At 40.4% G+C, this 21228-nt stretch overlaps 1 protein-coding gene across 6 annotated transcripts in view; it reads left to right on the forward strand.

Annotated features, from left to right (window-relative positions):
• FHDC1 (FH2 domain containing 1) overlaps positions 1-20208 on the forward strand; it is a 59589-nt gene extending 39381 nt beyond the window's left edge. For all 6 annotated transcript variants that reach the window (XM_027866956.1, XM_027866954.1, XM_027866955.1 and 3 more), the window contains 6 exons: positions 2850-2920; positions 3015-3122; positions 4903-4973; positions 6870-6987; positions 13381-13545; positions 15969-20208. In XM_027866956.1, the coding sequence (XP_027722757.1) occupies positions 2850-2920; positions 3015-3122; positions 4903-4973; positions 6870-6987; positions 13381-13545; positions 15969-18050 (2615 nt within the window). In that variant the 3' untranslated portion in view covers positions 18051-20208. The remainder of the gene's footprint in view (positions 1-2849; positions 2921-3014; positions 3123-4902; positions 4974-6869; positions 6988-13380; positions 13546-15968) is intronic.
• Positions 20209-21228: the final 1020 nt, after the last annotated feature.

Genomic DNA, 21228 nt, shown 5'->3' on the forward strand with positions numbered 1-21228 from the left:
CATGAACTTTTCTACAATTCATCAATGCCAGCTAGATTTCCTCTTTGTCACCCTTGAGGTTTCTAGTTGTTTTATTTTAATTTGGATTTCCTGTTTGTTCACTATTCCCTGTGGCTGAGTTAATGTTTATCATTTTAGACCATTTATTTGACTAAAAAAAAAGCTTTCTTTTCTCATGAAATAACCTTTTCTTCTCCCTTTGCTATAGCAACACATGTAGTAGCTTTTGAAGGAGTTATAATTTTTATTTTGCTTTAGTTAGGAAAAAGTACTTTTCCTCTTTCATGTCTAGTAGAAATGTAATTTAAAATTATTTGCAAATTAGTGGGCATGGTAGAAACGTTCCTTATCTGATTTCTCTTAGAGAACTGGCCTACTTAGATAACGTAACGTAGGCCAGGATCCAAGTATAATTTAATTGAAAGTAATTCCAGTAATACCAGGCATAGAAGGAGAGAGTATGGTTGTCAAAATATTATAGATGATTTACAACTCTTATAATTAGAGGTTTTTCAGCTTTGTACACATATTCAAATAAATTTAAGATAGCCAAATTACAACTTTTATAGTGCTATTCATCTAACATTTACAGTCATTTTGTAGAGATGTACAGCAGATGGGTTATGTAGAAAAAAAAGTCACTTTGTTGCAGACCTGAAATATGTATCTTTTTGTTTTTAAAGAAATCATCAATTTGAAATGAAGGCAGTGTTGACAAGGTGGCCATATTGTAAGCACAGTACTTTGCAAATTATTTGCATGCTCTCTTGGCATGATTAGGAACAAAAAAAAAAGATTTTTTGGAGCTCATTGGAAAAGCAAAATACCACCTGATTTTTAATCCTTCCTATTCTTTTAACTCAATCTTAAACTGAATATGAGGAAGAAAATTAAAGGAATAAAACCTGAAAAGGAAAGTTTATTTCTAAGACACATAACCTGTACCCTCAGAGCTAAAATCTCAAGTTTAGAACTAAAATGGAGCTAACCCAATTGTTTTACAGTTGAGGAAACTGATTTCTTAAAAAATGACTTAAATTTTCTTTTATTCTGAACTTAAACACCAAATACAATGAGCATTTCGATGCACATAGTAACAGAAAAAAAAGGATTGTACATGAAACTATGAATCTACAGCTTTATTTTCTTTTAAAGTACATAATATTTTTAGCATTTAACTTTCAAAGCTATCCTGTTTATCTGTGCTTCTGTCCTTCCTTCTGTTTTCTTCCGTAAATTAAAAAAAAATTACTTAAGTGACTATGTTTTTCTTTCTTTTTTTGGTGGGTGGGGGTGGGGAATGCTATCTCTGGCAGTTCTCTGTCTTACTTTGAAAAAGAAGGAAAAACAAAATCTTGTAACAAATATACACAATCAAGCAAAATAAATTTCCAAATGGACAGTGTGTATGTCTTATTTATGCATCCAGAGTTCATCATCTCTTACAAGAGGTGGATAGCATTCTTTGTCAGTGGTTCTCTGACATTGTGACTGGTTATGGCTTTGCACAGAATTCTTAAGTCTTACAATGTCTTTGTTATTGTATAGTTCTCCTGGTTCTACTCATTTTACTCTGCATCCATTCATACGAGTCATCCCAAGTTTTCTGAAACTGTGTCTTCATCATTTCATTATATTACAATAAGGCTACATTACATTCATATGCCATGATTTGTTCAGCTATTTCCCTGTTGAAAGACAGGTATCCCCTTAGTTTCCAGTTCTTTGCTATAACTAAAAGAAATGCTACATATGGCTCCTTTTTCTCTGTATTTAATTTCTTTGAGGTATAGGCCTTGTATCATTGATTAAAAGGTCTATATGCTGTTTAGTGATTGGGCAGGGGGAGGGCAGAGTTCCAAATTGATTTCCAGAAAGACTGCACCTTTCTGGTTCCATTAACAGTGAAGCACAGTGCTTGCCTGTTTACTCATAGCCCCTCCAGCATTTGCGATTTTCCTTTTTTTGGGCCATTTTTGTCAATCTTATGGGTGTAAGGTAGAACCTCAGGGTTATTTTATTTTGCATTTCTCTATTGTTGGAGAATTTTTAAAATATGGTTGATTATTTTTTTTAAATATGAAGTACCTATAGTTATTGATAGCTTGTGTTTCTTCCTTTGAAAACTGCTGAGTCCCCAAGGAGCTAAGTGGCTTGCCTAAATCTCCTAGATATATATTCATATGGCAGAGCTAAATTAGAACCCATGGTTTATTCTTGTTGGATACTTCTTCAGCCAACAAGGATCAGAATCTCTCTGCTGTTTATATGGGGCAGTGTTTAAGAGCTGCTTTACCCAATATTTCCCTGTCTAGTGGCCAGCCTTCTGTTGATGACCCCATCTGCTCTTAACTGGATGGGTCTTTCAGATGAAAAACTCATAGACAATTGCCTGGCATGTACTTAAAGCTTGACAGGACCTGTCAGAGCTTGTACTCCTCTGGCACAGCTTTTGAGAACCCAGTGTTGCCTTGAAACCATGGCAAGGAATGTGAGTAGGACTCCAGTTGAGAAACATACATAGCATTTTGTTTTTTATTCATCTTGTACGTTGTTATCTCATATTTGCAAACTTTGTTCATTGAGTGTTTTGTAAGTTACTAATAGTGGTCTCAAACAAATCCTGTTATATTTGCAATCTAAACCAAAGGGCCTGGTGGATTACTAATAATGGTTGGGGAGATAAATTTACAATACACAAAAATGCGTTGTTTTGTATATTATATATGCTTTAAACCCCTCCTGGTTTTGTGTGCAAGTATAGTTTAGATACCAGTCTGATAAATGTGGATTAGGGATCAGGATTTAAGCTAAAAACCTCTTCAAGACTTTCTTTTTCCTTTTTCCAGAGCTGATGTCCTGTGAGGAGTTACATTCTATACTGCACTTAGTCCTCCAGGCTGGAAATATTATGAATGCGGTAAGTCCAATTCTAAATGCAAATGGGGCTTTTCTGCTTTGATGTGGCAATCTACGGAAAGTACATACCGTTTCTTTTGATTTTCTCTCCTTAGGGAGGTTATGCTGGCAATGCAGTGGGTTTCAAATTGTCATCATTGCTCAAATTAGCAGACACAAAAGCGAACAAACCAGGGATGAATCTGCTCCACTTTGTGGCTCTGGTAGGTAAAAAGGATTGCTGGTGGCTATCTGGGGCCGGGAAGAGAGAGACCAGCTAGATAACTGACCTGTCAGGGAAGCTGTTGTGTTTGTGGGAGGAGGAGTATTTCCCTGTAGAGGTTTTTTATTAAAGAGCGGTGCTTTGTAAAGGGCCATACTAACCAGTTGAAAAACACATATTAGGATGGCAGTGCTCCTCCTACCCCTGGACACCTGGGTCCTCCCCACTCTTCATCCAAGTTAAATATTCTTAAAAATGAGTCTAAGTGAGGGACATTTTCTGGTTACAGTTACAAACATATTGTTCAGTTGTTTTTCAGTAATGTCTGACTCTTTGTGATCCCATTTGGGGTTTTCTTGGCAAAGATACTGGAGTGGTTTGCCATTTCCTTCTCCAGCTCATTTTACAGATGACGAACTGAGGCAGATAGGGTTAAGTGACTTGCCCAGGGTCCCAGAGCTGGTAAGTGTCCGAGGCTGGATTTGAACTAAGGAAGATGAGTCTTCCTGACTTAAGGCCTATCCACTGGGCCACCTAATCACCTAGTAAATCAGGTCATCATGTCCTTTCCAGGGGTGGGGAACCGACAGCCTTGAGGTCACATGTGGCCTTCTAAGTCCTAGGGAGCGGCCTTTTGACCGAGTCCAAGTTTTACAGAACAAATCCTTTTATTAAGGGGATTTGTTCTGTGATGATTTGGTCAAAGGGCTGCACTTGAGGACCTAGAGGGCCACATGTGGCCTTGAGGCTGCAGGTTCCCCACCCCTGCCTTTGACTATCTCTGCCTAGATAGAGTGAAGATGGAACACATTTCCCCCTTTTTAAAATAAAGTTCTTTTATTTTTAAATCAAGGCCATTTCTTCTTAACTCCTTGCTTCCCCTAATGAATATGTCCTCATTATCAGAGAAACACATTCACTGCAAACAAATTCCCATAATGACTGCCCATGGTAGTATATAACCAGGGTCTTTTTCCGTTTATTTATCTGATGCTAAATAACCTACTTTACTCTTTTTCTCCCACTGACTTGAACTAGTTTTGATGTCACAAGCACAACTTTCATTTTCAGAGGACAGTAATTTATTTTAGCAACATACTTGGTTGCAAAGCTCATTTTCAAGCCCTTTGAGATATGTTCTTCTTTTAACCACAAATGTGTTGCACATGGAGGTTTCTGTCAGAGTTCTCTTGTTTCTCTTTCCCACTGACATAATCAGGATGGGTCTCTGCCCATGTAGGGTGAAGTTTCATTAGTCAGGAATTGTTCCCCTCCCACCTCCCATCCTCTAAATAGGCACAGAATCCAAACACCTCCATGGTGTGCACCTTCTGATTAAGCTCACCCTGCGAACTGGTTCAACGGCTGCCACATATCTCGATCATTTCAAGGCAAACACTTCGGTATGGGTGGCATTCAGGCAGGAAATATTGGATTCTCTTAGAAACAATGGACCCTGCTCAACCACTCCTGCCTCCTCCCATTCAGTTGTAGGGCCAAGGAATTGTATCCCATATCAGGATAAGGTGCCAGTTGCTCTGGGAAGTGACAATTTATTTTGAAATTTGAGGTGTTCTGTAAATCTTCCTAAGAACATCATAGTTCCCTTTCTCAGCAGAGTAACAGGGTATATAGCAAGAAGACAATTGTACTAGTCAGTTTTAAGGTCCTTTCAAGTATTTAGAAAAAGTTCCTTTCAAATGGTCTCTCCATTATGTTATAAGTCTATATAGAGAAGAAATTGTGTTTGTGGTTTTTTTTTTTTGTTGTTGTTGTTCTAGGAAGCCCAAAAGAAAGATGTTATTCTTCTGAACTTTTCTGAAAAATTACGTCATGTTCAGGAGGCTGCCAGGTAAGCAAAGGAAAATTCTTGGAAAAATTTGGGAATTTGACTTTTTTGTGAAATAAAGAAGCTTGTTCCCAGTTTTTAGCATGAAGTTCAAAATCTTCCAAAACATTTATCTTGTTTAGTTTCATTTGGCCTATGGAGGTGTATTTGCTTGTCCCCCCCCCCCTTTTCATGAATCAATGTTGAAATGTTTAGAGTTTTTTCAAGAGAGTGAGCTCTATCTTTTAAAAAAAATGATCAGTTTTAATAATCGGATTAAGGGGAAAAAAGTGTATTAAGAACTTCAAATCCCTCCACACCCAAGAGACAGCTCAGACTACATCATTTTACCCTTGTTTATACCCTAATAAGAGTATAACACAAGTGTAACACAGGATTTGTAGTAAAAAAAAATTTAGGGTAAAATCCTTTTCCACTATACTGCAGCATTTAAAACATTACATTAGAAATGTGAATTTTCTGAAAGAAATTTGTGAAGAATTTTTTTTCTTCTGAATAATAACGACATGTTACAAAGAACATTTGTAACAAGAAGAAAGAACCAGTAGCAAATTCATGAATTAGTTTTAAGTTATAGCTCTACAGTGAAGGATACCAGTTTATTAAATTAATTTATTAAATTTTAATTAGTTTATTAAATTAGTTAATTAAAGATCCTGTGCTTGGATTACAGGAAGAAGTATGTGAAAATATTTACTTGAAGTTGGTCTGTTAGAAAAGTAAAAGCTTTTAATGAGTGAAGCAGTATTATTAGCAAAATTGTGAAACTTTAAAAGGTTAGTGTTGACTAAAAGCACAAGTGATTAAAATGAAGGCAGAACACTTGAGTTCAAAAACAATTAAAGTTGACAGTAGTAGGGAAAATAGCCCTCTAAAAAATTAGCTACTTTAGTCTCCTTGCTAGGACATTAGTACTCCTCAACTAACTTGCAGACAGCTAAAAGTCACCTTATCCATTTATGTTAAACATATGAATAGTTTTGAATACTTATGAATTAGTGATTAATTTGCTATGGGGTGGAACTGTGAAATAAGTCCAAATCTAGACATTTCTATTTCATAGTTATGTAACCCTGGAGAGAAATTACTATACCTCTCTGATCCTTAGTTTTCTTATCTGTAAAATGAGCACAATTTATATTACTTACTTCACAGAGCTGTTATGAGCAGGAAAGTGCTTTCTAGTCCTTAAAGTGCTATGAAAATATGAATTGTCAACATTATTGCCTTTTATTGAAACCAGCACGTGACTCCTTTCTCTTTAAAATACCATTATTGGGACAGGAAGTACCACAGCCTGTCTCTTATTTCTCAGGATTAAGTTTTTCTATTGTTTGCTTTTAATGAGTAGAAGAAAGCATGAATATTTCTCTCTCTCTCTATCTGTCTGTCTGTCTTGCTCTCTCTCTCTCTCTCTCACTCTCTGTCCATTCTACTCCTCCTGTTCCCATCACAGGACTTGGAGGGGTTGTAAGAGTTTTCAGATCTCGTTGTGAGAAACCATACCAATAGATCAATGCAGTAGGCTCCCAAGTTCCATGTTTCTGATTGTTTGTCAGTATAGGACAAAGTAATGACACGATCTCTTTGAACCAGTTATCACCATTTTGGATTTATGAAGGAGTCATCTTCTTTTCTTTCTCTCTCAAAAAAAAAACCCAACAAAAACCAAACCCACAACAAAAAAAGCCCCACAACAAAGCATGGAAAGAAACCCACAGAGCTCTAACCACAGGGAAGCTTATTGTGATAACTCACCTTCTGTTTTGATAATGTTGACCAACAGGGAAAGGTCCTGTTTGATGTACCTCTGGGACACATGATAATTGCCAAAACGTGATACTCTGGAGTCATTTCCTCATCCTAACTGCCCACTCACTTCTGCCTTTCTTCTTTTAGATTATCTTTTGATAACACCGAGTCAGAGCTTCACTCGCTGTCTGCACGGACAAGATCTCTAAAGGAAAATATTCAGCGGGATCCTGAGCTTTGTCAACAGATGAAAGCCTTTATTAAGGTTTGTTGTTAGTAGCTCAAAATTAGACTTCCAACACTTCAGAAAGTCTGTGATTTCATTGATGTGGCTTCTCCCTGAGCCAGTACAGGTCACAATCCTTCCAGGTTTCCCTGACTTGCTGGGGCTGAAATTACTTCATCCACACCTTGGATGATGGTCTGACTCTTGGTGAAAAGCTGAATTTGGTGAACCTGGTACTCAGGCAGTAATAGTCTCTTCCCAGGCCCATGTTCAAAGGAGCACCAGATCTGGAGTGAAAGGACCTGGGCTCGAATTTCATCTCTATCACATAGTAGCTGGGTGACGTTTGGGTGAATGACTTGACAATTCTGGGCCTCGGTTTTCTCATCTTTTAAACTGGGAGAGGGGTAAAACTAGACTGTCCTGTGAGCTGCCTCTCATCTCTAAATCTCTGCAGGATTTGCCGGAACCCACACTCTGCTGGTATATATTTTGAGAATCCAGGGTCACTTCCATACTTGGATGAAGCTTTGGAGTAGAATTTTAGAGGAGGATTCAAAATTAGGCCCCTGAATTTCAGAGTGCATTGAGACTGGTCAGAATTGTATAGGTGTTTTTGTGGAAGCAGGAGTTTTCCATTAACATTTCTTTTCCAGGGCACAAAAGAGAATGTTTATTCCAGTACCTATGGTAATATGCCTTAGAAAAAAAAAAGTTCCACCCCCTCAAACCCCACAGGTGTTTTATTCTCTTCCTAATAGAAAGTATTGGATGCGGCACTAATAATAATAGCTAACATTTATATAGTACTTTAAAGTTTCCAAAATGCTTTGCCTACATTATCTCATTTGATCCTGAAAAAGCCTAAGAGAAGTCAAGTGATTTTAGGAAAGATTTGTCAGAGATTAGATTTGAATGTCATTCTTTGCATGAATCCGCTGCTTTGAACATAGGCAGATTTCAGTCCTGCCAAATCTGTGCCTGGGTGTTTTTGTCCTGGTTTGGTTTGTCAGCTTTTAAATTAAATCACAGATCATAGAATTCATTTTTTTTCTCATTTCCTTTTTAAAATTCAGAACTTTATATAAAGCAAATAAAATTAGCATTTCCATGTGCATTGTAGAACAGAAAGAGAAGGTTAAAACTGCAAAACTCTATTGTGGAATATAGGATTTGGGGTTGGAAAGGGGATGTTAGAGAGCATCTAGCCTGGTATCCTTTTTGTTCAGAGAGAGAAACTTGGGCCCAGGGAAGTGAGTTAGAAGTGAGGACATATACTTGAGGTCACTCAGGTCTTACATAGAGGAGCCAAGATTAGAACTCATGTCATCCACTTCCTTATCCAATGTTCGTTTTACCTAATATTGGCTGTAGGCTAAGATTTTGGACCATAGGTGAAAACCTAGAGATCTTGGAGTTCAACTACTCCTGATTTAACAGATGAGGAAACCCAGGCCTAGGAAAGTTGATTAAACTGTTTAGTTACTAAGCATTAAAGATATGGGATTTGAACCCCGTCTACAGAGAAATGAGTCATAGTTATAGATAGTGAATGGTAAAATTGGAGGGAATTTTTGAGATAATCTAGTTCAGTGCAGATGAGAAAATCAGCTTCAGAGAAGGGAAGTCATTTGTGTGTTTTTCTCCTTGGTTGTTTGAAAGATTAGAAAAAGGTGAGAGAGCTAGATGGTTTCATGCCATAGAATGTACTGGGACAGCTGTGCCTATTCACACCCTCAGTACAATAGCCTACTTGGGTGTGTCTGATGAGCTGATCAGAATAACATAAACAAAAAAATGGCAGAGTGGACATGTTTGTGACAGCTCCCTGTGACTCATTAATTATATAGTCTGACATATACCTTTTATCTCCCATAGTGAAAAACAAAAGTGGCAACTTTTCACACTTGTAGGCTAGGATAAGTCTCTAATGCTACTTACTCATGCACTGTTAGCACTGTGAGATGTGGGGAGATCGTAAGAGGATCCACACAGGTTTTTGAAGCACTTGGTCTGCTTCAAACTTGGGTGGGCATAAGCCTCCGGATCTACCTCAGTTTGATTTTGACAACCAGTACAAATCAGAATCTCACCTTCTAATAAGCGGTTCTCATTCATATCCTTCTATAGATGTGCCCAGTGTCCTAGAGGCTGGCCCCTTATTTTTTTAACATCTTGAAAGAATAATAATAGTAACCATAATTGACGTTTATATAATGCTTCAAGGTTTGCAAGGCATTTTTTACACATATTATTTGATTCTCAGAAGAATCTTGGAGGTTTGTGGTTATAGACATTCTCTTAAGTTGTAGAGAAAGTGCTAACCTACATTGGTAGAGGGAGTTTCCTCACAAAAGAGTCCCCTATTCCAGTGAAATTACAGGTTAATTCTTTATCCCATAGAACTAGTAATTGTCATAAGTGGTGTTTGAACCCAGGTATTTTTGGCTTCGAGTTCAGACCTTTGTTCATTAATGTTGTCTTCACTCTTCTTATCAGACCATTCTCTACCCTTTTCTGATCATAGACATGCTTAATGAAGGCTTTTTAATGTCATTTTTTTCCAAGTGCAAGTAATGAGTAGTAGTAGGGCACTTGATATACCATAAATCTTTTTTCTTTTAGATTTGAATTTTTTTTAAAAAACTAAATTTATTTTTAGCATTCATTTTTAGGTAGAATTGTCATTTTTATTATATTGACTTGGTCTACCCATGAGCAATTAATATTTTTCTAGTTGCTTAGATCTGACTTTATTTGTGTGAAAGTGTTTTGTAATTATCTTTATATAGTTTCTGGGTTTGTCTTAGCAGGTAGACTCCCAAGTTTTGCATATTGTCTACAGTTATCTTGAGTGGAATTTCTCTTTCTATCTTTTGCTCCTGTATTTTGTTGGTAGTATATAGAAATGCTGATGATTTATGTGGGTTTATTTTCTGTCCTGCAACCTTGCTAAAGTTAATTATTTCAAGTAGTTTTTTAGTTGATTCTCTAGGATTCTCTAAGTACATCATCATAACATCTATAAAGAGTGATAGTTTTGTTTCCTCATTGCTTATTCTAATTCCTTCCATTTCTTTTTCTTCTCTTATTGCTATAGCTAACATTTCTAGTACAGTATTGAATAAGAGTGATGATAATGGGCATCCTTGCTTCACCTCTGATCTTATTGAGAAGGCTTCTAGCTTATTCCCATTACAGATAATGCTTGCTGATGGTTTTATATAGATACTACTTATCATTTTAAGGAAAGCTCCATTTATTCCTATTAAGCATTCATTAAGAAATTTTTTTTGAGTTCTGAATTCTCTCCCACCCCTCCCCCACCCATTGAGAAGGCAAGAAATGTATTATCAGTTATACATGTGAAATCATGCAAAATATATTTCCGTATTAGCCATGTTGCAAGAATAATAAAGAAAGTGAAAAAATTATGCTTCAATCTGCACTCAGACTTCACCAGTTCTCTCTCTGGAGGTGGATAGCATTTTTCATCATGAGTCCTTTGGAATTGTCTTGGATCATTGTATTGATCAGGGTAGCTAAGTCTTTCATAGCTGATCATTGTTAGAATATTGCTGTTACTGTGTACAGTGTTCTTCTGGTTCTGCTTACTTCACTTTGTATCAGTTCACGTAAGTCTTCCCAGGTTTCTCTGAAGTTTGCCTGCTCATCATTTTTTATAGCACAATAGTATTCCATCACAATCATATACCACAACTTGTTTAGCCATTCCCCTATTGATGGGCATCTCTTCAATTTCCAATTCTTTGCCACCACTTCTATCTTTCCATTGTTCTCTGTGTCATATTCAGTTTTTATTATTTGGCTTTAATATTAACTTCCTAATGTGACTGCTTATATGATGAAAGTCTTCATTAATAGTTATGGTAGCATGGACATTTCCAAACCAGCACCAATCTAAGTGTCTTGGCCTTTTGGTACTGAAGTCTGTTCAGTGTTCCAAGAAATTAAAGAGTTAAGTTTTATTTGGCCATTCAGATTGTAATTCGTTGGCATTTGCGCCAATAAAACACACCTTTCCTAGTGGACCTTAGGGGTTTTTTTTGTGTTTGTTTTGTGTTGTTTTTTTGGGGGGGGGGGGGAGTTGCCTTTAAATTTTTACTGTCTATGACATTTAAATACAGCCAGAAAATAGGTCTTGGTAAGATAAAGGATATTCCAAACTTGGGTTATATTTTTATTTTATCATTATTTTCTATAGAATTTGTCCCCCAAATCAGGGAATGCTTTGGTTGGTTTTGTCTTTTTCCTTATATTCCCAGGAACTAGAGAGCAGACCAAGAAGGCAGAGCTAACCCGCTGTGTATGGTCTTGTCAGGAGGCCTATTTTTCTTCGATTGAGTTATTTTTTGGCACTAGTCCATTTTCATCCCATATTGGGGGAGTGACATGCAAAGATTTATTCCCTCATATTCATACTTTCTCTCCCTAAAGATGTGCTGTGCTGCACACACTCTCAAACTACATTGCCTTGGGCTGCTGGTTCAGATGCATACTTTCTCCAGTATTCTAGTTTACTAAATAGTTTTCATTTTCCTATTTCTTTTCTGACATCTTTTCACAACAACAGTAAAAAAAAAAAACAGTCATTGTTCGTGTTTGGGCACAAAAAGAACATAATCAGGAACAACATTTCATTGAAGTGGGAAATGGGGAATGTTATTTTGGTGTAGATTTTTGTTGTCCAACTCCTTGCCTTGTTTGTTTGTTTGTTTTTGTTTTGAAGGGCAAAGGGTGATAGCTTCTTTAAGGACATTTAAATAGCAATTCATCTTCAGGTCATCCCCTATAACTTGATTCTCCCTCACTTTCCACATCTCTTAACAGAGAGAGAAACAAACACACAATTTGAAATGTAATTTTTTTCTAGAAAGGAAAAAAAAGTCAGCCTTGGAGTCAGAAGGACTTGACTTCAAGTACTTCCCCTAAGTTCTCTTTTTAAAGAGGAGCTATCAGTCTGTATCAGGGAAGGAGCTTCTACACCCTCTACCCAAATTTTTTTTTTTTGCTTTTGTTTTTTTCCTTATTAGTATCAAGTTAAAGGAAAGATGATATGTAAAAGAAGGCAGCAAATTACAGTGGGTAAAATGCTGACTTTGATGTCAAAAAGGCCTGGCTCTACCACTTCATATCTTTACTAGCTGACTTCTGAGACCTTCCTAGTTGGAAGTCTCTATCATTGTTCCTCACCGTAGTTGGCCATTGGTAATAGTGGAGAGCTACAGGGAGCAGAACATGCTGGCAGTTTTCAGCTAGGCTGCCATCCCTTTGGCTAGAAGAAAGCCTATGCTTTCCAACTTCCTACCTCCCTGCCTTGCTCCAGGGGATGCTGCCATTTGAAGGAAGTGAAAAGCAAATCCCTTCTCAGAAAAAGATGGGGGTCTCTCCCAAGTAGAGACTGAATCCACATTGATTTTTCAGTAGGCAGTATCAGAACCTGCTAGGGACTTGGAATCTTATCCTGGAGAAAATAAGCACCTCTGAAAGGGAGAGAAGATGGCAGAGACGTTATTAGTCAGTCATTTGGAACTGAGCTGCTGACTTTTGCTTCTGGTTGAAGGACTCTCCAAGTAATTTGGAGCTCCCAACCATCTCTAGTTAATCACTTTTTAAAATTTAGTTAACAGTGTATGGCAAAGCATAACAGCTCACTGGGGTTTGACTTACTGAGACTGACTTTGCTATCCCGGGCCGGAGCAATTGGGACCCTTCTGATAAATGCTTATGAGCAGGAAGGCAGGTCCAGCGATGGTATGGGTCTTGAAGTGACTTGATGGATATGTACAGAGGCAGCCCTAGGAGAAGGAAACCCAGTAATTTGGAGTGAGCCCAGATAGGGATTTTGTGATTAAAATATAGAAAGGGTCACTGGCTGTGAGCCTGTGTAATGTTTTCTGTGGAATGAGAACCAGTTGACTGTGGCGCATTAAGGATGAAAGCTCTTTTAAAGTTTCTTTCGTTCTAATTCTCCCTCTGCTCTTCACCTCTTCCTCTCCCCCCACCCCAGGATCCAGCTAACACCATAAGGGGTCCCATTTGAGATGAATTCTTTCCCCTTTTTCCTTAGAATTTTCAAACCAGCAATAAACCTGACCTCTTCCTGGCCTTGAACTTTCAGTTGGGGGCACAAGTATCATACAGAATCAAGGAATGTGAAATTGGAAAGGACCTTTGAGGTCATATCTTCTAAGATTCTCATTGGAAACTGAGGCCCCTAGAAGTGAAGGGGCTTGGCTGGAGTCACGCAGCCAGTAATTGACAAAGCCAGGCCCAAGCCTCGGGGTCAGGTTTTCTGATGAGTTTCTGGTCTGGTTCACTGGAGATGCCAGGATAATGTGAATCTCAGACCTGAGCATCTAACCAGCTCGTGGTATTTGCTTAAGCCTTTACTGTTTTCTTTTTCTTTAGTTTGCTCTACAAAAGTTGGAGGAATTAGAGATTTGGAGAGAAGAACTCCAGAAGGAGGCCCATGCCCTCATAGATTTTTTCTGTGAAGACAAGGAAACTATGAAGTTGGATGAATGCCTTCAGATCTTTAGAGACTTTTGTACCAGATTTGATAAAGCTGTTAAGGTAAGTAGGATTGGAAGTTATCCTAACATTGAACAGCGTGGTTTTCCCCCTTTCTTTGATTTTTTTTTTCTTTCATTTTCCTAACCTGATCCTTTGCCTGGGGACAGGAAATCAGCTCAGCATTTCCCACTTTCAGGAATTTTTGAATTTAGTTAACAGTATATGGCAAAGAATACCAGCTCACTAGGGTTTGGCTTACTGAGAACTGACTCTGTCATCCCAGGCCAGAGGCCATTTGCATCATTGGGAAGCCAGTGGTCGGTTGCTTTTGTTTGATTGTTTGCTTTTAAACAAATACTTCAAAAGTCCATTTTTGGCTGAGTAAATGAATAAAGCTCATTTATGCCAACAGGGATCATTGGCAAAAGTCATCTTCAGGTAGGTCCTTAATGTCCATCCCACACAAGCATTCCCACCACCTCCACAAAGAGGGGTTTATTGGAGCATGCCTCTGCACCTGCACTTTTCTTTCTCATCTGACTCAAACTCCACCGCCAGTATCTGGAGTCCTCAAAGTCAGATCCATTCTGTCCTTTTTCTGTGTGCTGGTCTTTTTTTTTTTTTTATTAAGCTCTCAGAGAACACATTGGCTCTCCTAAAAGGAGGTCACATTCCCTGTCCTCTTAAAGCTCATGTCCTCATGTTAGAGGCCAGGCCCTGGAGCAAAAAAACCCTGATAGGGCCTGCTAATTGAGAAATAGTTTAAAAAAAAAAAAGAACCAGTGATCCTGTTAGAAAAGAAATCACCCATCTTTCATACTCCCATCCACTTCAGAGAAGATCAGAAGAAGAGGTATTCATTTATTTTTTCCTTCCCTCTAACTTAGACTAGGTCCAGTCTAGGACTGATCCAGTTTCTCCCAGGCCTAAGAAGAGCCTCCTGCAGTGAAATCAGAGGCACAGGCTTGCCCTCACTACACCTTCTCCGTCTCCTTCCAGCTCAGAGTATGCACTGTTTGTGGCCACGTTGACTCTCTCTTGTCCAAGCAGTGAGCTCAGCAGTAGGATTGAGGAAGCACCGGCATCGGCTTTTTCAAAGGCCCCCTATTCCCAGCTGGAATCCAATAGCTTTTTTTTTTTCCCCTTTAAATGAGGCCACCTGCTTGATAGTCTCAGCACAGCTGTCCTGGGAGTAGAGAGCCTGCCTCCACCCTGCCACAGCTGAACCAGGAGGAGGGAGGGAGGAGGGAGACGGAGCCAGAACTACAGTCCCTGCAGGAAGTGCTGGGCCACCTAAGGGGAGGGCCAAGGAGAACTAGAGAAGTTCAGCCAGAGGGCCCTGTGCTGAAGGGGAAGGGAAATTCCAATCATTGTCATAGTGGATTTTAAAGGGCTACTGATTAGTTTTTCTTGGTTATCAAGAGCCATGAATTTACAGGACAGAAATGGACTAAAAACTCATCCCTCTTTAGCGTGAAGTATTGCTGCTGGGGGTGCAGAGGGTATAGTTGCTTCGATAGTTTGCAAAGGGCTGGTGACTGACTCACCCTCCTAGTAAGAGGTAGGATGAGCGTGAGTGGGCACATTCCTGCAGAAGCAGAAGAGTGGGCCCAAAGAGGAAAGGTGCTTTTTTCTGTGGTGGAGTTTCTCTGTTGCATTCCATGAAGAGTATTACTTTATAAAGGAGCTTAAAAAAAAAAAAGAAACAAACTTAAGTGCACATTTAAAAAAAACAAATTTTTATAAGTATTTATCTCTCCCTCATCCCACATTGAACAATTTTTTTTTTTTGAATTAGGCAATCAGGGTTAAGTAACTTGCCCAAGGTCCCACAGCTAGTAAGTGTCAAGTCTCTGAGACCAGATTTGAACTCAGGTCCTCCTGATGCCAAGGCTAGAGTGTGCCACTGTGCCACCTAGCTGCCCCCAAACATTTTTTTTAAAAGAAAAAGAAGCTTAACAAATATGCATAATCCAGCAAAATTAATTCAGAAATGTCTATCTTATTTTATGTTGTAAGGCTTATCACCTCACTGGCAGGAGGTGGGAGGCATACTACATCTTCAGTCCTCTTCAGTCATGATACATGAAGTGCTTTGTAAACCTTAAAGCTTTATATGAACATTAGCTGTGAAGAAGGAACACAGGGTTAGGGTGTATGGGAGTCAAAATAATTGGCATTTAACTCAAGCAGGGATGAATGAGTGTCACATTCAGATATTAAGTTCTAGAAGCTGTAAACATGTCTACAATAGTCTAGATTTGGAATGAGGAAAGACCTGAGTTCAAATCCTGCTTTAGACATTTACTAGCTGGGTGACCCTGGGAAAGTCACATACCTTTCTTAACTTCAGTTACCTTGTCTGTAAATGGGAGTAATTATGTCACCTACTTGTCTGGACTATTGTGAGGATCAAATAAGATAATATTGATATTATTATTGTTATTCTTATCCTTCATGGGGTTTTTTCCTCTGTTCTGTAGGACAACAGGGACCGAGAAATGCAAGAGCTCCGCCAGCTACAGAAATTGAAGGGACTGGAAGAGAAGAGGCGTTCCTGGGCAGCTGGTGAGCTCGGGGGCTTTGGGAGGAGCAGCAGTGAGAATGATGTGGAGCTGTTGACAAAGAAGAGTCTGGAAGATGTTCTCCCCTTCCTTCATCAAAGGCCCATTAGCCCTTCCCACCGACCCCCCAACTCCCGCCGCTCCCGTCTTTCCCTGGGCCCCTCGGCAGATCGAGAGCTGCTCACTTTCCTGGAGACCTCCACAGGGGAGGACCCGAACAAATTCAACAGCCTTCCTAGGACCGGCACAAAGCAGTCGAGGCCTTCAGTAGCTTGGATGGAACCCACAGGGCCAAAGGACATTAACTCAAACCACTTGGGCTTCCACCAGGGGCCAGAGACTGAGAAGGACAGCAGTAACCCACCCCTGATTCAGCCCGGCCAGCTTCCCAGTCCGCGTCTAGAGAATTCTAATGCCATCCTTTACCGTACTCAGAACCATGCCAATGATAACAACTTAGAAAGAAACAGTGCGCCTCCGTTGTCCACCTTGACCATGGGGATTGAAGAGCGAGAACTGGTTCATGGCTTGATCCAATTTGACCTCCAGGAGCCAATGAAGCAAGAGGACCCACCAAGGTTTATCTTGGAGGACTCTAGCCCACTGGAGTCAGAATCACTGGATGATGCGAGCTTGCCATCCCTTACTGCTGCTGATGACATCCCGCTGCCCGTTGGCCAAGACTCTAAAGAAGTGACAGAAAGGGAAAATGGCGACTCCGCCCCAAAGGACATGGCAGCTAATGTTATAGCGTCTAGCAGTACAGTCTCTGCATCCACAGACACTAGTGAGTCTGAAAATAAAGAGGCCGGGATTATGCTCTGCATCTCAGACACCACTGACTGTTCCTTGACTTTGGATTGCTCAGAAGGAAATGACCCCAAAATGGGAAGCAGCAAATCAGAAGAGGGGAAGACAGTGAATGGCTCCAGGTCTTCTGGTACTGGTGACATGGAGGGGGAGACCAGGAGGAGCAGAGTTCCCTCCGTGCCAAATTCCAGTCCCACCAGGGAAGACTCTGCTCTCGCTGTTGGGAAGAGTGAGCCTGGCTACAAAGGTGGCCTGTCCAAGGACAAAGTAGTCAAAGGGAAAGAGGCAGCTGGACCAAAGAGGAACTCCCTGAAAGACACACCTGCAAGTGCCTCCAAAGTTGGGAGTGTGCGGCGTAGCCTGGGGCCTTCTTCCAAGCTGGTGCGGACCCTGAATGCCTCTGAAAATGAGAGCATGCGCAAGGTGGTTCCCATCTCCAAATCCAGTAGGGGTTCAGGAAGCTGGAAACGGCCTGAGGTACCAGCCCGGGTGACTCCTCGGGAGGCCGCCGGCAGCACAGATGCTCGAATATCCCGCCGAAGCTCCATCAGGGGCACTGCAGACACGTCCCCCCGAAGGCCTTCTGGTGTGGCGGTAGCAGCAGCTGTAGCAGCAGAAGAGCAGCGGCTGCAGAGAGGAAGTGTTACCTCCAGCAGCATCCGTTTGGGGAAGGACTGTCCCTTGCAGCGCAAGACCTCCCTCAAGAAACCCAGCGCCAAACCGATCAGGAATGTCCCCAAATCAAAGGCAGATGAAGCGAAGATCTGCCGTACAAACCCTCAGGAATCTGAGGATGCTGAGGAAGTGGCCGAGCCCCCCCCGCCCATCAGCATCCCTCGGCCCCCGCCCCCCATTCCAAGCTTTGCCCGGAACACGGTTGCCTCCTCTTCCAGGCGTTTGAAGACTGATTCGTCTCCTATTTCTAAGGTACCTGGTATTACCCGGGCAGCCTCTCAGAGGCAGCTGAGGATAAAGACAGCATCTGAAGACACCCAAACCAAGAATGGTGGTATCTTGAGGCGAACCAGCAGTGCAAGAACTGCCTCAAAGTGCCCAGAATCTGGCGAGAGCACCAGCGGTAAAGAGGAAACCTCTTTGAAAGGGAGAGGCACAGTGGAGAAATCTTCTCTAAAACGAAAGGATTCGAGTAGGACCACACTGGGAAAAATTCTGAATCCGTTATGGAAATGAGGAAGGTCTGTTCTCTTGAGACCACCACTCTGGGTTTGGGGGGATGTATGAACAGATTTTGGCAGTGGGCTGTCAACATCGGATGTCTTCATTCCGCATGACCCAGTACACGGGTTGACTTCAAAGTCTGTTCACTTTAAAGTCACTAAAGATATAACCTCCTCCAAGGACCAAGCACCCTGTCAGTACTCTGCTCTCCGTCCCGTGGTAAGAGAACAATATGAATGTATAGATTTAATGCTGCTGTGATGGAGCCGAGGGCCTGGTCCCCAACTGAGCTTTTGGTGCGGGTGCGTGGGAGCAAATGCTCCACCTCTCCAAAAAAAAAGAGAGAGAGAGGACTTTGACATATGAGATGATCTTCTTACATACCAAGTTAAAAAACTTTTGGCCAGTTTTTGTATGACAAAGACTTATTTTATAAGATGACATAAGTTAAATATTACCAATTTCCTTTTCTGAGTGAAATGCCTCCCAAGGAACAGTACAGGGGAAAAAAAATGACTTTAATATGAACATCTTTCTGTCTTCCTTTAATTTCGTATCTCTCTCAGGGTCCTTTTGCTGGCAATAGGACCTTTTGGCCTGCAAACCCCAAAGTTGACGTTTCATGGTTGGCTTCATCTCAACAAATTCACAGCATGGTTATAGCTCCATGTGCATGAGTCCAGGTGTGTGTGTGTGTGTGTGTGTGTGTGTATGTGTGAGAGAGAGAGAGAGAGAGAGAGAAGGAACATGTGGGTAGGGAAGAGGGAGAGAAATCTCTGCTGGACAGAAAGCCACTTCTCCCTGCGGGCTACATACAGTATATTATATTTAAAAAATGAGGTTGGTGGAAACAGACACTGACCTTTGGGCTGGCCTGGCCTCTTTGGGGTAAAGTCCAATGGCTTGTGTTCTGATGAATGGCAGCCACATATACAACTGCCACCTGGTTTTCTGGACTTCAGAAAGTACCCCGTGTTTAAAATGTTCTTAGATCCAAACCCAGCAGGGGTTAATAACGCAGTGCTAAGGATTAATTTGTTACTCTTCTACTCTCCCGCCCCCTTCCCCCATTTGTTCATTTGCTGTAAAATGATGTGAATGCTGCTACAGTTTGTGTAAACTCTGGTTAGAGAGACAGGGGAAAGTCTTTTGTTGTCCAGTGTTTCTTTTTCTGTGATTGCATGGAGAGATATTGTCTGTGACGTGGTGCTTTGCGAGTTAAGCATCTTCCTTTTGGTATGGTTTTTGAATCTTGAAAGAGGCCAAATCCAGATTTTAAAGAAAAATAAAAGCCAACTTTTTGATAGGCGAACATTGCTTCCAAAAGAATTTTTATCGGCAGGGACAAAAAGGGAGGGGGATAAAAATCAGGCTCCATATATAATGAAAGGTTTGGGCCTTAACCAGCTTTACCAAATGCCCTTTTCCTACTTCCCTTTGAGAGTAATTTATGTCACTAGGGACCTAAAGGTAATTCTCATTTTTTATTTTATTTTTTTAAAGTTGTCTTTTTATTTACTTACTAGTGAAATCTTATTTTCTATCCAACAGTGGCAAGTGTATTTCAGCCAAGTGCTGATCAGTTATTGACTTCACATGTTATTCTTTCCCTCCTTCAATGGAATGTGTTGTCAGCCAAAATGAATTTTATTACCTTTATACTTCCATAAACCAGCCAAGTGGGACAAGATGAACTTTGTGACTTAAGTAAGGTGACTGACCACCAGAAAAAAAAGGAAAACAAAAAGACAGTCCCACTGAAATCTCTCTCTTCCCTGGGGCCTGCTTTTAGGAACCAGCCCAGAGCATCTGAAAATGTGGGCCTTAATGAAAAACTAGATGGAAAGAATCCACTTCTAAAGGGAGATTTTGCTTGAAAATCTTATAAGCTGTCTGGGACTTCCTATGCATGGACTTCCTATGAAATGGGGTCTTATTCAGTCTTATCTGTCTTCTGTGTGTTCATCTGCACGAGCAGGTGGTTGATTTTTATTACCTTTTATTGGTAGTGAGCTTGGAAAAAAAAATAATTTAAGTCAATTCCAGAAAATGTAAATAAGTTTCTATATAAATTTGTGTAAGATGAACTGAATGTATTTAATGGACCATTTATACGTTCTTCAGCATCATGTAGTTTAATAAAGTTCCTGTTTATGGGAGTTGTATCTCATCCTCAGCCTTTTTATTTGGTGTGATTGGGCCACAGTATGTGCAGTTAGTTTTGGCAGAAAGGAAGACCAGAAGGTGGGGCAGATGGAGCTGGTTGACATGGTTTCCACAAAGGTGATACAGGGTATTTTTCTGCAGCACAAACCCAGGTTTCCCTAAGTATTTGTTGGGCCCCCTCCTTTGTAGCACCAGGAGTGGGAACCGGGCCAGAGTTGGGGGAACGCAGGCATTCATCTGAAATGAAAGACAGTCAGCGGAATGCTCAGCATTTCTTATATGTTCACGCTCTTCTGTGTTTTGGGGCCAAGCTCTGTAATCTCCGTGGGGCCAACAAGTCTGGATCTGCTACTGGGCGTCCTCATGTGTTCTGGCTTAGCTCCATGGTTGAGACATCGCAGCTCACCTCTCAGTCTGGCTCAAGAAGGAAATGCGGCTCAGTTTTCTCTCGTCTCCTCTCTTAGGTGTGGAGCTGTCTTGATGTCAGAGCTTAGTCCTCAATTACATCTTTATTTTATTTTATTTTATTTTTTAATTAATGAAGGTCCTTAAATGGGAAATCAAAAGGAAGGTGCTTTTCCCGCAAGATCGTAGAACTAAGGCTGGAAGGGATGTTTGAGGTTATCTGGTACAACTCTTTCTTTCTTCTTTATTAGTTTATTTTTAGTTTTCAACAATAACTTCCATACACCTTTGAGTTTTAAATTTTTCTCCCCGTCCCTCCACACCTCCCTCCTCAAGATGGCACGCAATCTGATATAGGCTCTACATATACATTCCTATTAAACATATTTTCACGTTAGTCATGTTGTAAGGAAGAATTAGAACCAATAGGAGGAACCACAAGAAAGAGGAAACAAAACAAAAAAGAAGAAAAAAGAGCAAATAGTATGCTTCAATCTTCATTCAAACTCCACAGTTCTTTCTCTGGATGTGGATAGCATTTTCTATCATGAGACTTTTGGAGGTCCTTGCATTGCTGAGAAGGGCTAGTTAGTCATCATATTATGTGGCTATTACTGTG

The sequence above is a fragment of the Vombatus ursinus genome, unplaced genomic scaffold (genome assembly GCF_900497805.2).
Source record: "Vombatus ursinus unplaced genomic scaffold, bare-nosed wombat genome assembly UNPS02014784.1, whole genome shotgun sequence".
In the NCBI taxonomy this organism is placed as follows: Eukaryota; Metazoa; Chordata; class Mammalia; order Diprotodontia; family Vombatidae; genus Vombatus; species Vombatus ursinus.